The sequence below is a fragment of the Pseudorasbora parva genome, chromosome 23, assembly GCF_024679245.1.
Source record: "Pseudorasbora parva isolate DD20220531a chromosome 23, ASM2467924v1, whole genome shotgun sequence".
NCBI lineage: Eukaryota > Metazoa > Chordata > Actinopteri > Cypriniformes > Gobionidae > Pseudorasbora > Pseudorasbora parva.
In genome coordinates this window covers 19,826,841-19,843,623 of record NC_090194.1, presented here as the reverse complement: position 1 = coordinate 19,843,623, position 16,783 = coordinate 19,826,841, and the positions used below count along the sequence as shown (strand labels likewise).

The following is a 16,783-nucleotide window of genomic DNA, read 5'->3' as shown; positions in this document are numbered from 1 at the left end:
TTTGATCAATCGAAATGAAAATTGGTATGCTTCATCAGACCCATGATCTGAGGGTCCATGCCAAAGTTGGGAACAGCGCCACCTAGGGGTCATGAGATATGAAAAAAGGCTATTTTTGCCCATAACTTCTGAACGCTTTGTCAGAAAATCATAATCCTGGTGTCTTTGGATTCCCCGTGTCATGCCGAATCTGGCGATACCGGATATGTCAGGATTGGATGAACCATGTGACCGCCATTTTGAATTTTGTCATAAACTGCTATATCTTTTGAAATATTCGACATATCTGCACAAAATCTCGTATGCTTGACCGATAGCATGTCCCAAACGTACCTGAGAAGTTTCAGAATAGCGCCACCTAGTGTTCCAGAGATATAAGATTTTTTGCTAAAACATTTATAACTTTTGAAACCTTTGTCCAAATTTGATGCAATTTATGTCATTTTGTTCCCTGGTTTATGCAGATTCCGCCAATGTCTCATTTGTCATTTTCCAAACATGTGACTGTCCACCATATTAAAACTAATGGAAAACAGTTTTTTCGCTACTCCTCCTTCAAAATCTGTCCAATTCTGTCCAAAATTGGCTCAGATGATCTTCAGACCGAGCCGCACAGAAATGACTGAACGGATTTTTGATATTCGCTACCGTTTCTGAGAAATCAGTCTCTGAAGTTGATCTTGTCTGTGTTTTTGTCTTTATGCTAGTTAGCTTAGCATGCTAATTGGTTAGCAGACCTCTGCAGGTTTGTAAAAGAGTGCCTCCCCAGTGGCGCAACAGGATAAGCGACAGACTCCGGACCCAGAGATATAGGGTTCGAATCCCGTGGAGGGCAATTTTATAAAATGTTGTGCAATGTGTTTATTTCGATTCCTTTATTATCAGAGTAAGTGTTGTACTTATCTTTCTTCCTCTTGGATTAGAAATAAGTGCGTTTTTGTTAATTTTGTTCATCTGAACTTCTGTTCATTTTTAGTTCATCCTAACTATACTTCTGAACCTATCTGTTACTCAAGTACATTCTATTTCTGACATTTTTTTTCCTTCTGGCTCTGCATTGGGCTACTGCCGCATCTCAGGCTTGGCCCCGTAATCGCTGCTTGCAGCTATATTTAGGGGCCAAGCCCTGAAAGGGCTGTAGCCCCTATTGTATCTGTTAGTTTCCTATATTATTATTAGGGGCCAAGCCCTGAAAGGGCTGTAGCCCCTATTGTATCTGTTAGTTTCCTATATTATTATTAGGGGCCAAGCCCTGAAAGGGCTGTAGCCCCTATTGTATCTGTTAGTTTCCTATATTATTATTATTATTAGGGGCCAAGCCCTGAAAGGGCTGTAGCCCCTATTGTATCTGTTAGTTTCCTATATTATTATTGTTATTATTATTATTCTTCCTCCCCTATGGGAGTCAATGGCAGCCCTATGAACCATAAGTAGGAAAATGATGAAATTTGGCACACTTGTAGAGATAGTCATCAATAGTAAATGGACCAAATTTGGAGTCTCTAAGACCAACTCCATAGCGCCACCACCAGTCCAAAAATTCAACATTGAAACGGTTATAACTTTTGAACCCTTTGAGGTAGAAAAATGCCACTTAGTACACCTGATTCCTCTCATCATGCTGATCAAATTTAATATCTTACATTAAGACTCCGCCCATTACAGTAATGGCCATTTTAAAAAGTACAGTATTCAGTTTTTTTGCTACTCCTCCTTCAAAATTTGTCTAATTTTGTCCAAACTTGGCAGAGAGAATATTTGGACTGAGCCGCACAGAAATGACTGAACAGAATTTTTTGGACCCTTGGAAAAAAAAAAAGTTATGATGTCTCGAAGTTAACAAGGTTGACCCAAAATTGGTTCTGAGGCTGTATCTCGGCCAAACTTTGACCAATCGAAACGAAAATTGGTATGCTTCATCAGACCCATGATCTGAGGATCCGTGCCAAAGTTGGGAACAGCGCCACCTAGGGGTCATGAGATATGAAAAAAGGCTATTTTTGCCCATAACATCCGAACGGTTTGTCATAAAATCATAATATTGGTGTCTATGGATTCCTCGTGTCATGCTGAATCTGGTGATATAAGATATGTTAGGATCGGATGAACCACGTGATCGCCATTTTGAATTTTGTCATAAAATGTGATATCTTTTATAATATTTGACATATCTGCACACAATTTGGTATGCATGACCGTCATCATGTCCCGAATGTACATGAGAAGTTTCAGAATAGCGCCACCTAGTGTTACGGAGATATACGATTTTTTGCTAAAACGTTTATAACTTTTGAAAACATTATCTATATTCTATATAATGTATGTCATTTTGTTCTCTGGGTTTTGCAGATTTCGACGATGTCTCATTTGTCATTTTCCAAACATGTGACTGTGCGCCATATTGAATCAAGTGAAAAACAGTTTTTTCGCTACTCCTCCTTCAAATTTTGTCCAATTTTGTTCAAAAATGGCTCACATTATATATGGAGTGAGCCGCACAGAAATGACTGAACAGATTTTTGATATTCGCTACCGTTCCGGAGAAATCCACCTCTGAAGTTGAACTTGCCTGTGTTTGTGTCTTTATGCTAATTAGCTTAGCATTCTAAATGGTTATTTGCAAAAATGTTCTTCCGTTCCAGACATTAATTACTTCTAAGAATGATTTCAACCAATTTTTCACAAAAAATATATAATGTTCATTAAATCCAAAAATCTTAATTTTGAGATAATTTCTAATTTTAACTATGGACCTATGGCATGTCAATGAACGCGTGGCTTCCCTATGGCGCAATGAGATGAGTGTCAGACACCGGATTGTGAGGTTATGGGTTCGAGTCCCATGGGGGACAGCTTTATAAAATTGTGTGTAATGTTGTCATTTAGTGGCAAAAGCTGCAGTTCTGCCTTTGAAATCTCAAGCCTTTATAAAATTAAACAAACCAAAGTATGAGTGGTCTGCTGTTTAAAGCAACAGGCTAAAGCTTTGAAGATTGATTGGTCAAATTCAATGTGTAGTAAGTTAAGTTAAGTTATGTTGTTTAAGCATGTGAATTGGGCCATGTACAAAAGTTTCCTAATAATATCCAAAGTCCAAAAAAGCCAAAAAGAGCCATAATGGGCTTGGCCCCGCAATTGCTGCTAGCAGCTATATTTGTTATTATTATTATTCTTCCTCCCCTATGGGAGTCAATGGCAGCCCTATGAACCGTAAGTAGGAAAATGATGAAATTTGGCACACTTGTAGAGATAGTCATCAATAGTAAATGGACCAAATTTGGAGTCTCTAAGACCAACTCCATAGCGCCACCACCAGTCCAAAAATTAAACATTGAAACTGTTATAACTTTTGAACCCTTTGAGGTAGAAAAATGCCACTTAGTACACCTGATTCCTCTCATCATGCTGATCAAATTTAATATCTTACATTAAGACTCCGCCCATTACAGTAATGGCCATTTTAAAAAGTACAGTATTCAGTTTTTTCGCTACTCCTCCTTCAAAATTTGTCTAATTTTGTCCAAACTTGGCAGAGAGAATATTTGGACTGAGCCGCACAGAAATGACTGAACAGAATTTTTTGGACCCTTGGAAAAAAAAAAAGTTATGATGTCTCGAAGTTAACGAGGTTGACCCAAAATTGGTTCTGAGGCTGTATCTCGGCCAAACTTTGACCAATCGAAACGAAAATTGGTATGCTTCATCAGACCCATAATCTGAGGATCCATGCCAAAGTTGGGAACAGCGCCACCTAGGGGTCATGAGATATGAAAAAAGGCTATTTTTGCCCATAACATCCGAACGGTTTGTCAGAAAATCATTATATTGGTGTCTATGGATTCCTCGTGTCATGCTGAATCTGGTGATATAAGATATGTTAGGATCGGATGAACCACGTGACCGCCATTTTGAATTTTGTCATAAAATGTGATATCTTTTATAATATTTGACATATCTGCACACAATTTGGTATGCATGACCGTCATCATGTCCCGAATGTACATGAGAAGTTTCAGAATAGCGCCACCTAGTGTTCCAGAGATATACGATTTTTTGCTAAAACGTTTATAACTTTTGAAAACATTATCTATATTCTATATAATGTATGTCATTTTGTTCTCTGGGTTTTGCAGATTTCGACGATGTCTCATTTGTCATTTTCCAAACATGTGACTGTGCGCCATATTGAATCAAGTGAAAAACAGTTTTTTCGCTACTCCTCCTTCAAATTTTGTCCAATTTTGTTCAAAATTGGCTCACATTAAATATGGAGTGAGCCGCACAGAAATGACTGAACAGATTTTTGATATTCGCTACCGTTCCGGAGAAATCCACCTCTGAAGTTGAACTTGCCTGTGTTTGTGTCTTTATGCTAATTAGCTTAGCATTCTAAATGGTTATTTGCAAAAATGTTCTTCCGTTCCAGACATTAATTACTTCTAAGAATGATTTCATCCAATTTTTCACAAAAAAATATATAATGTTGTTCATTAAATCCAAAAATCTTAATTTTGAGTTAATTTCTAATTTTAACTATGGACCTATGGCATGTCAATGAACACATGTCTTCCCTGTGGCGCAATGAGATGAGTGTCAGACACCGGATTGTGAGGTTATGGGTTCGAGTCCCATGGGGGACAGCTTTATAAAAATGTGTGTAATGTTGTCATTTAGTGGCAAAAGCTGCAGTTCTGCCTTCGAAATCTCAAGCCTTTATAAAATTAAACAAACCAAAGTATGAGTGGTCTGCTGTTTAAAGCAACAGGCTAAAGCTTTGAAGATTGATTGGTCAAATTCAATGTGTAGTAAGTAAAGTTAAGTTATGTTGTTTAAGCATGTGAATTAGGCAATGTAAAAAAGTTTCCTAATAATATCCAAAGTCCAAAAAAAGCCAAGAAGAGCCATAATGGGCTTGGCCCCGCAATTGCTGCTAGCAGCTATATTTAGGGGCCAAGCCCTGAAAGGGCTGTAGCCCCTATTGTATCTGTTAGTTTCCTATATTATTAGGGGCCAAGCCCTGAAAGGGCTGTAGCCCCTATTGCAATCGTTAGTTTACTTTATTATTATTATTAGGGGCCAAGCCCTGAAAGGGCTGTAGCCCCTATTGTATCTGTTAGTTTCCTATATTATTATTATTATTATTATTATTATTCTTCCTCCCTATGGGAGTCAATGGCAGCCCTATGAACCGTAAGTAGGAAAATGATGAAATTTGGCACACTTGTAGAGATAGTCATCAATAGTAAATGGACCAAATTTGGAGTCTCTAAGACCAACTCCATAGCGCCACCACCAGTCCAAAAATTAAACATTGAAACTGTTATAACTTTTGAACCCTTTGAGGTAGAAAAATGCCACTTAGTACACCTGATTCCTCTCATCATGCTGATCAAATTTAATATCTTACATTAAGACTCCGCCCATTACAGTAATGGCCATTTTAAAAAGTACAGTATTCAGTTTTTTCGCTACTCCTCCTTCAAAATTTGTCTAATTTTGTCCAAACTTGGCAGAGAGAATATTTGGACTGAGCCGCACAGAAATGACTGAACAGAATTTTTTGGACCCTTGGAAAAAAAAAAAGTTATGATGTCTCGAAGTTAACGAGGTTGACCCAAAATTGGTTCTGAGGCTGTATCTCGGCCAAACTTTGACCAATCGAAACGAAAATTGGTATGCTTCATCAGACCCATGATCTGAGGATCCGTGCCAAAGTTGGGAACAGCGCCACCTAGGGGTCATGAGATATGAAAAAAGGCTATTTTTGCCCATAACTTCCGAACGGTTTGTCAGAAAATCATAATATTGGTGTCTATGGATTCCTCGTGTCATGCTGAATCTGGTGATATAAGATATGTTAGGATCGGATGAACCACGTGACCGCCATTTTGAATTTTGTCATAAAATGTGATATCTTTTATAATATTTGACATATCTGCACACAATTTGGTATGCATGACCGTCATCATGTCCCGAATGTACATGAGAAGTTTCAGAATAGCGCCACCTAGTGTTCCAGAGATATACGATTTTTTGCTAAAACGTTTATAACTTTTGAAAACATTATCTAAATTCTATATAATTTATGTCATTTTGTTCACTGGGTTTTGCAGATTTCGACGATGTCTCATTTGTCATTTTCCAAACATGTGACTGTGTGCCATATTGAAACAAGTGAAAAACAGTTTTTTCGCTACTCCTCCTTCAAATTTTGTCCAATTTTGTTCAAAATTGGCTCACATTAAATATGGAGTGAGCCGCACAGAAATGACTGAACAGATTTTTGATATTCGCTACCGTTCCGGAGAAATCCACCTCTGAAGTTGAACTTGCCTGTGTTTGTGTCTTTATGCTAATTAGCTTAGCATTCTAAATGGTTATTTGCAAAAATGTTCTTCCGTTCCAGACATTAATTACTTCTAAGAATGATTTCAAGCAATTTTTCACAAAAAAATATATAATGTTGTTCATTAAATCCAAAAATCTTAATTTTAAGTGCATTTCTAATTTGAACTATGGACCTATGGCATGTCAACGAGCGCATGTCTTCCCTGTGGCGCAATGAGATGAGTGTCAGACACCGGATTGTGAGGTTATGGGTTCGAGTCCCATGGGAGACAGCTTTATAAAATTGTGTGTAATGTTGTCATTTAGTGGCAAAAGCTGCAGTTCTGCCTTCGAAATCTCAAGCCTTTATAAAATTAAACAAACCAAAGTATGAGTGGTCTGCTGTTTAAAGCAACAGGCTAAAGCTTTGAAGATTGATTGGTCAAATTCAATGTGTAGTAAGTAAAGTTAAGTTATGTTGTTTAAGCATGTGAATTAGGCAATGTAAAAAAGTTTCCTAATAATATCCAAAGTCCAAAAAAAGCCAAGAAGAGCCATAATGGGCTTGGCCCCGCAATTGCTGCTAGCAGCTATATTTCTAATTGTTTTAGTAAATATCATGTTAAATAAATATCAATTTAATTGCAGCAATTATTATGGGTGCTATTTACTCTCATTAATTAAATTATGTAATATCACATATTTTGTCTTCAAATATTACCTATCAGCCACTCTGCTCTCTTAGATATCAGCTTTGGCCATAAAAAAACTGTAGATCATGACTTAGGGTTACAATAATACAAGAATGCACAGTATGTAAAACAGGACCCTGCGTTTGCAACTCCCAATTTGTGCCTTTGTATATGCGCTATAGTTTGTTTCCGGCCTAAAACTATGGAATAGAGAGCAAAAGATCCAGGCTCAACTGTCAATTAGTTTATCCTGGCATGAATATGGATGGTGCTCAATCCACACACACTAATGTGACGTGCTGGAATCAACTGAGCTGCTCTCAACTCCCACTGAGAGAGCCATCTGAAGCTCATCTCCCCTGAGGAGAAGTGTCACCTTTGTGTTGAACCAGTCTGAACACTCTCTCTCAACAATTATTAAAGTCAAAGACCACTGATGGGCTCAGAGACAAACAACTGCTAAAACATTCATTGCTCAACTCTGAAGCATCGCACAGGGTTTCCACACTATGACGTATGATTGTTTTTAGTCATTCGCAATTACAGGATACAGCTTTTTATTTTTTTAAACCTGGTTAAATATTTCACAGCTCAGCATTATATTATATATATATATATATATATATATATATATATATATATATATATATATATATATATATATATATATATATATATATATATATATATATATATATGTATATATATATATATTCACTATAAAAAATGTCATTATTTAAGACTAAGGCTACAACTAGATTAATATTAAAGAACTAGAACAGGCATATTAAAGTTCTCATGCTATTCTTCTGACAGGATCATTTAGCAAAATATCTCACCAGGTTGTCCAGGTTGCACCCAGTCACTATTATATGTTTGGTCTAAAACGCATGGACTGTAATATGTGTACAAATTAACATCTTGAACTGTGTGAAAGTGAATAGCACAATACCGGTATAAAAGGCTAACTTCCATCAACACAACCAACGTGACAACCTGCTGGCACAGAGAACGTGCAGGGGACTATATTCAGATGCTGCTTAATATTATTTCGCCTGCTGCAAAGTTGGTGGAAAAATTAAGCAGGAATGAGAGTATAGTCCCTACCCATATCGGTCTAGAAAATCACAACTTTTCATTTTACGTCGGTCTTAGTAAACACAATGGCCCTCATTTATCAATCTTGCATAGAAACTGGTGTATATGTTGGCGTAAGATTAAGCTTACACTCCTCTCATCGCCTGATTTATGAAGCTGTGCGCAACTCTGCAATCCAGGTGTACGCAATACCTGCCCTTGATAAATGCCGCGGCTGAAACCGATCCTCATTAGAATAACACGCCCCTATATATTCAAGTCTCCACCTCCCCCACGCCCTCATTTTACGCCATGGACACACGGAAGACGGCAAAGAAGCGAAACTTCTCCGACGTGGAGATCGGGCGTGCTCAATCATCTCACTAGTCCACTAGTCAGGGCACTGATTAGGACATAAGTCAATGGGCTGACTCCCTGATCAGTGCCCTGACTATTGAGATGATTGAGACGCGTCCATCAAGACCATCACCAGGGAAGTTTTTCTGCGCATTAACTCAAACGCGCGTACACCACCTCCTAAGCTGGCGTAGGATTTGAGCGTGCCGTACGCCAACGTCCATATTGATAAATCTCAAAGTCACCGTGGGTTTGGGTGTACGCAAGGTGTACGCTGGAAATTTGGTGTACGCACTTTTGATAAATGAGGGCCAATGTAACTATACACATCACAACATGTTAATAGGAAAATGTTGGCATTATTTTGTCACTTTTTAAACAGTAGGATAGCTGGAGCCATCTAGACTGACAAAAGATAGAAAATATATTTTTGTCTTATGGGGATGAAAGACAACAACTCCCACAATGCATTGCTTCGCTGCCCTGTAATGCCACTCCCAAACCCACCCCTACTGGATTACTAGAAAACTTTCCCATCGCGTTCCTTTTCATAAAATCAGTTCAGTTAAAGAGAACAGACACTACAATTAAAAATTTAACGTGTCTGTTCAATACAGTGAGTGAGTCGTCGCGCGAGTATCACAGCACAAACGCTGCAGGAGTCAGATTATATTCACTGTCATGAATGAGCTTTGGTGATGAGAGCCGAGGTAAACGGGTCGGCGCTCGCGGCAGTGGTTCACAGCGCATGTTCGGTCTGGCGCATTTTCGTTCATGCCTTTGGAAGCTTGGATCACTGAAGTAACCCTTTTAGACCCCGATATACTGATGGCGGAATTGTTTTTTGTTCTTTGTTTTGGGGTAAAAAGTAGTTCCATAATGTGACCAGTGATAAACTCTTAGCGACATCCTGAAAAGCATGAATGAATGTCAATAAAGCTGCGCACTTTCCTTTCAATACAAAAACACAACTAAAATGACAAGTGAGACGGTGAGAAAACAGCAGTTAATAAAGCATCTAGTCATAGTGATGTGGATGTTTTTGCACCGGCTCTGCAATTCAGCGCTCCAGTCAAGTCACATCTAATTTCTTTATATAGCACTTCATACAATAGATTGCTTTAAAGCAATCGTTTTACAGAATTAAACGTGAAAAAGCAGTATTAGTGTCTCTTTCAGTTAGAATTACAAATTCAAATGTCTAGCAATACTTGTGGAAGTCCGACCTTGAGGGACTGAACAGAAGAACTTAACCAGAATACTTCTATATCAAGGAAGATGGAGCCTAAAAGCCACAGCTACTTATTACATCATTGTCACAGACCAATGGTAGTTCGAAACAAAGGTTTGCTCAAAATGACGTCACAACAGATGAAATAGATCTTGGTCCAGAAGTATCCATATAGAAACAGGCCAAGTCAAAAAGAGCTGGGGATATTCTGATCTTTTGATATGGCATGGTTCCCATGTCAATTTAAGTCTATGGGATTTTCAGCCCTTTTAACATCCGCCAAGCAAAAGTCTGATCATACTTAGCATTATTCAAGCGCCTTGACTAAATGTGAGTAATTGTGTTGGCCTAGCAAATGCAGCTAAAATGATGTCCGTTTTTATGTCTGAGCGTTTCTGCATATGGTTTGGATCAGCTGATAATTTTTACTCTTTAAAGTCCAGCCAATTCAGTTAACTAAAACACTTGGTTTAAACAAAGAAAGAAAGAAATGCTTAATCATGTTATATAAAGGAGGGAAAAAATTCAGGTGTATATATATATATATATATAATCATTTTCCCATATAGCAAAACAATTATATACTATGGCTAGAGAAGATAAAATGCATGTTTTTGTGTATGTAAATGTTGTTACCTGGATCTTCCTCCATGATGTTTAGGCCTTCAATAGCAGCAGCAGCCAGCATGGGTGGAAGAGACGCTGAGAAACAGTAACCCTGACCTGACAGACGCTGACGACATAAAAAAAAAAACATTAATATTCAATTAATCAACAGCAAACATTCATTTTAAATTAGAGTATCAGTCTGGATTTGTGACAATTAAAAAAGTTAAGCTATACAACATTTCAAGGTATATAAAATACTCTACTTTGATTTGTACAGTGGAGACAGTGGCACCTGGTGGTTATTATTAATTATTAATACGCTTATAATTTAGAACATATTCAACTTACGGAAACAGTGTAACACCTCGAGCAGTTCAAAATGCTTGCGTTATGTCTGACAACATAGCACACCAGTTACGCTCGTCTGACTTCGTGTAAGCATTTTGAACTGCAAAAGGCGCTACACCGTTTGAATATGGAAGGCGATTTGCTGGAAGCTAGATCATTTACTTTATAAAGTTTTAAATATGGATATTTTTCTTACACAAACGCATCGATTCGCTTCCTTTATCGCATCGAACTGTGTGGAGCAGTTAAATGATGGATAGATGCACTTTTATGGACTTCAAAAACAAACAAAAAAAGAGTAACAGTCACTGCCATTATAAAGCTTGGAAGAGGCAGGACATTTTAAATATAAATCTGATTTTATTCATCAGAAAGAAAAATGTCATATACACCTAGGATGACTTGAGGGGGAGTAAATAATGGGCTAATTTTCATTTTTTGGGTGAACTAACCCTTTATCCTTTATTAGTCCAACCATACTATATCAAGGTCGCTAATATTACTGGGCTATTTGAATAAGATTGTAACTACTGGATCTTTGCAACACATGTTAAGCATCTTTGGAAATAAAAATTGATAAATATAATTTTTATTAAAAACTTTTCTATCCCTTGAGGGAACAAAATCAATATTGTACCATCTGTCAAGAGATTCCTGGTCATGTTTACTTGTCTGCCATTTTAAACATGATACATTTTTGGTATATTTAGTACAAATCTTGTCCAAATTGGACTATAAATTGAATGCCTGATCTTGAGCCACAAGTTATCACGCTGAGTTGGTTTTTGGGCCTTTTTTTTCTTTTTCAAACTAACTGGGCAGTAAAATTGTACAAAAATCTGCAAATGCTGCACAAGCAGCTCAGATTGTCGACGCTCCATTGGCCTTTCAGTAGAGCGTGTGAATTTACTTCACATCATTAAAGAGAAGAAATAATCTCATATCATCCATGTGATTCGCAATCGATGTTATATGACAGTCAAATAGGCAAGGATAAGAATACATTACTGTATGAAAGTAGTATCAAAACACATAAACAGGATGGCAAAATGCATCATTCCCGAGTAAAGTGGAATCATGTCAAAGCAGAAGATTGATTCCTGTCAATTATCCATCAAGATACTCTAAAGAAAGAGGATTACTGATGCGAAAACTTCTGCTTTCCAAGGATCTGGATCACATTTCAAAGTGACACGGTCACATGAGGATAATTCCACACACACATTCAGATTTAAAAAAGCATGTGTATATAATTACAGTTATGTCTTCAGAATATTAAAACCATATGTACATAAATATACATCAAAAGGAAGCTTCTTTTGATCATTCAAATAAAAAACAGAAAGCCAAAAAATTTAGATTTAATAACTGAGAGAATGTAAAACATACAGCTGCCTAATAAAATCTTTTGCTTACTAAATACGAAGACAAAACCAAAGTTGAATATTGAAAATACAGATTAAATGTATATTCTGGGTTATCTTCAGCTGCCAGTATCTGCTGTAAACACATTTCCCATGTGCTAATATACACAGTAAGTCGAAATGATTGTCTGTGGAAAATGGACAGCAAGCCACAGATGATTAGACTAAACAGACATTAGACTGAAGCTAGGTATTATGCCTTTAGCCTTTCATTCAAAGTCGGATGTGGGATATTCCCATGTAATATCGCCGACTTCAGACCATAAAAGTGTTCCACTGCTCTACCATTAGTTTTGCAGGAGTTTGACTATAAACAGAGAAGTTTCCAAGTAAACAACATTCTGTGGAAATCTACTGTACATGTCCATGGAGGATCTTCAGGTGCATCCCAATTGCATACATATAACCCATTCTATGACATTTTGCAATAAATAGAGCGAGTAGTGTGTTCAAGCCTACCAAAAAGAATACACTTTAAAAACCCAGATGATAATAAACTGAAAAAATGAAGGGAATGTTGGACACAACTGCCACAGCTTTAATTACGTAGCGGAGGGGAGGGGCTATCAGTCTCCCGACTGACCAAATAACCTTATAAAATTCATTCACTACATGCAGGGCTTGACATTAACGTTTTTGCTCACCAGCCACTGTAGGTAGTGGTTTCCCAAAGTTAATAGTCACTCAGCGTTTTCACTGGCCAAAATTTTGGCATCAATACCATGGGGAAAAACTGCCAAATAGATATTTTTCATATTATTTCATAATTTGGCAGCAGCAAAATTCTGCTGTCACTACAGGTTTTTTTCCTGGCTCAAAACAAGGCAGCAAGACATTATGCTGAATATTCATGTAATAAAAAGCCATTTTAGAAAATAAGTATGATGGTACAGATTAGTTATTTTGTAGTTGTATACCTGATGATCAATAACAAATGATCTTCCACAGCAGAAACCTCCGATGGACGCCACCGCATTCTCCATGTTGGCACTTATGAGGTCAATATCATCAATCTGAAATTATAATTTTGTGGAATAGTTTTTTTTTAACCAAGAACCTAGAACTTTAGAGAAGTGTATATTCTAGTCATTACGTACGTTGACCCCAAAATGTTCTGTGACTCCTCTTCCATGTTCTCCAAGCACTCCAAAAGACATGCTCTCCTCCAGAAAGATTCGTACTTTATATTTGTACTTCAGTTTTACCTGGAAAAGAAGATACATCCATTAAAACATCAGCTCAAGTGAAAAAGATTTAGTAATATGCATAAGTTTCATATTTATGGTTAGGTGTTTGTTCAAATCCCATACAGGGTATATGCAGAGCATTCAAAAAGTAATAGGATCCCTTTTTCAATTGTTTTGAAACCACATTATGATGAAATGCTTTATTTTAATGCTTTTTAATGATCTGCACCCCATATGATAGCTATATTTCAGTTTTATAACAAATCTGTTTATTTGTCATTATGGAGTAAAGAGTGTAGAAAACAAGAAAAAAGGAGTGTGAAAAAATGCATTCATGCATTTTATCATAAAGGTGAAATGAAACAAAATGTGTGTAGGGTGAAAAAGGCTAAATCCCTAAAGTAGCACTACAGTCTAAATGTTCTTACCAATTCAGGTAGTGGACATATATCTGCAGTGTTGATATAGAGTCCTTCAACTACAATGAACCGTCTGATTACTCTCGCCTTACGTGGATTCTAAAGTTAAACACATAAAAATAATAATTATGAATGAAGAAGAATGTATACATGTATAGCAAAACATCAAACAAACAGGAGCTGCATTTAAAAAGTATGCATGTTTTCATTATGTGTTTTGAGCGAATGTACAGTGTGTACAGAATGAACAGTGGCTATGGTCTTTTTGAGCGGTTGTTAGGGTGGATAGACTTTATTTGATTTAATTCAATCATATTGCGCTTGATACATCAGTGTGTAAAATAATTGTTTTTAAAAGCCTTTATCAAAAAGTAATAATTATGCATAATTTACTGTTATTACTCTGGTAAGTAAATGTAACAAGAACACTGTAAAATAAAGCATTGCCTTAAAGGTGCAATAATCAATTTCTGGAAATTTAAATCAACACTTAAACAAACAATTTTCTTAATATTTGCTATATGTCAGCTTAATTTTTCCGGTATGTTCCGCACGGTATGTTGGCTCTAGTTGGGTTGATTCAGAATGTTGAATCAGCGTCGGTGAGAGAGGGAACTCTGATTGGCTTAGCAAACAAGTCAGTGCAAGAGTATAAAAGCAAAAGTGATGAAAGCGAGCAAAAAAGTCAAGACAGTACAGAGAGAAGGCTGTTATAATTTAACATCTTACCTAGACATTCAAATGCACAAATATTTTTTTAATTACATGAGCCGACTGGAATTAAGAAAGTGATCAGCAGGATTGATATTCAAAATGGTAAACTTTGTTTACAGATTGCAATCTGCAGTCCTAGTCACGGTTTCCTTTTTGAATGACGAAAAAAGACTTGACCTCAGTTGACTAGGCTTGCCGCGATAGTCAGTGTTACCGGTGTTCAGATTCAACCCCGATTACATAACTTGCACACAGTGGCACCGCCCCCACCATCATTCTTTTTTTTTATAGTAATAAAATAATTTAGTTCAGTTAGAGAACAGACAATACAAATAAAAACTGAACGTGTCTACTTAATAAAGCATGATCCGAACGAGTGCCGCAGCACAAACGCAGCAGGAGTCAGATCTTCAGAACTGTTCAAGCGCAGCTTTTTGGTCGTGATGCAGACGACAACGCAACAACACAGTCAGTGGTTTGTCCCGGGCTTTAGGACCCACGATAACATTGGAAAAGCTTTCCAGCGCTGGAGAGACATAAGAGAGTGGGAGGGCCTAAACACGGATGCTAGGGTTGCTTTGTTTCTGCCAGATTCGCGAGTAACGTTGTTGTTTTTTGCTGCTTCACAGAACCAAGATGCAGTGTTGTTGAATCACAGATGGTTCATCCATACTAGCTGTCTGATGAGCAGGCTGTTAGTGGTTGTTACATAGCGTGTTTATAACTTTTTGGGCGGAGCAATGAAGGGAGGGGTGTGTATGCTTGGGTGTAAATTTGAAACATCAACAGTGTTTCTCAGAAATCGCTTACTGCAGCTTTAAAGCTACACTGTGTGATGGTGAAAAGGTATATGACCATCCGGTGAATAATAGTTTCTGTTCCTCTCAATTCTTATTTCGTTTTTACTCCTACGGTGGCCGATTTAGTCCAAGATTAACATGGCAATCCCCCTCTTCACGGTGCCATCTAGTGTTAAAACGTGAAAGGCGAAGTTTGAATTTATGGGTATGTCCCTCTTTGGCTAATGTTTTTTCAAGATGGAGGGGCAACATGGTGACCAGCATTTGAACCCCTCACCCGTATGTATTTTCAATGGCATATTATAAACTTACGAGAATACTTTATGACTTGAAAGAAGTAAATATACATTAATAAGCACATATATTTTTGAAAGAACTACGTGTTTTTAGCTAACAATAAACTAAAAAAGTTACACAGTGTAGCTTTAAAATCAAGTCAAAAAATTGAATTTTTTTCATGTCACCTGGTTAAAACCCTCCTCACCTTCTGATCTTCAATCTCTTGCTCCTTCAGAAGGCGCTCCAGATCCTCCATGTCATTGTGTTTGAAGTATTTAATGAAGCTGCGTGAAGCCTGGAGGCCTTTCTGAATGGAGAAACATGCGGCCTCGTCGCTGAGAAAACCAGAGACACAGACAGATCAGGCTGCTTTATCATTTCTAAGGATGTTCCTGTTTTATTCGCTGCCACAGATGTTCACCTGTGGATGTTATTAAGAAGCTCGATGGAAGTGAAAGGATGTTGTGGTTGAGCAGGAACTTACACAAAGATGATGTCTCCTCTCTTGGAGTAAGCTGGAATGGCACTGGCGATGGTTGCGAAGCCATATGAGTAGATGATAGCCTCCTCTGTTCTCATGAACCTTGCCAAGCGCTCTTCTAACTCGAGATGAACATCTGCAGAACATTTAAATGCTTTAAACTGACACAGCAACATCAGACAGACAGATACTTGAGGTGATAAAACTACCTACCAAAGGTCCCATAGAATCCTCTTGGTCCACAAGTTCCCACACCATATTTTTTTAGTGACGCCAGAGCCTTCAACTGAAAACAGATTAATGATAATGTAAGACACAGTGAATTAATACTTTTGTTGATGTACAATAAGATTTTCATCAAACAGAGATCTGTAATGACCAAGAACATTAACATCTTTATTCTGGCAAATTTATTTAAATTAGTGAAAATTATGCCGAAACACGTAGACAACCTCTTTTTCAATGACTAAGACCAGACGATGATGATGACAACAATGTCATTAAATGATAACTGTGACTATATCCACATGCAATCTCATTGAAATTGCCAGATATCAAGAGGTTTTTTTTTCCTGTTAAGACATTCTGCCCTGATATTCTGCCCTGTTTTACTATGCCATCAGGCAACAATGTGATGTTTATTGCACTTTTACCTATAAGGACAAATCAAGAGTCTATTCATATGCATGTTTTTTCCCCTCACATACTAGTTTATTATAGTAAATTAACAAACTTTGTCTTAGTGTTAATTTCGTCAGCTATTTTTTAATTTAGGGCCAGATTTACAAACTGTCAGGATTTACTAAAGACGCAGTGAAAAATTGTGCTGAAAAGGTGT

General features: G+C 37.3%; 1 protein-coding gene across 1 annotated transcript in view; it reads right to left on the bottom strand.

Annotated features, from left to right (window-relative positions):
* Positions 1 to 16,783, bottom strand: part of sptlc1 (serine palmitoyltransferase, long chain base subunit 1) — a 31,981-nt gene that overhangs the window by 9,416 nt on the left and 5,782 nt on the right. The window contains exons 5-11 of the mRNA XM_067432742.1: positions 16,159 to 16,231; positions 15,949 to 16,081; positions 15,670 to 15,799; positions 13,681 to 13,770; positions 13,163 to 13,270; positions 12,983 to 13,078; positions 10,321 to 10,417 (exon numbers count right to left, since the gene is read on the bottom strand). Coding sequence (XP_067288843.1) covers positions 10,321 to 10,417; positions 12,983 to 13,078; positions 13,163 to 13,270; positions 13,681 to 13,770; positions 15,670 to 15,799; positions 15,949 to 16,081; positions 16,159 to 16,231 — 727 coding nt within the window. The remainder of the gene's footprint in view (positions 1 to 10,320; positions 10,418 to 12,982; positions 13,079 to 13,162; positions 13,271 to 13,680; positions 13,771 to 15,669; positions 15,800 to 15,948; positions 16,082 to 16,158; positions 16,232 to 16,783) is intronic.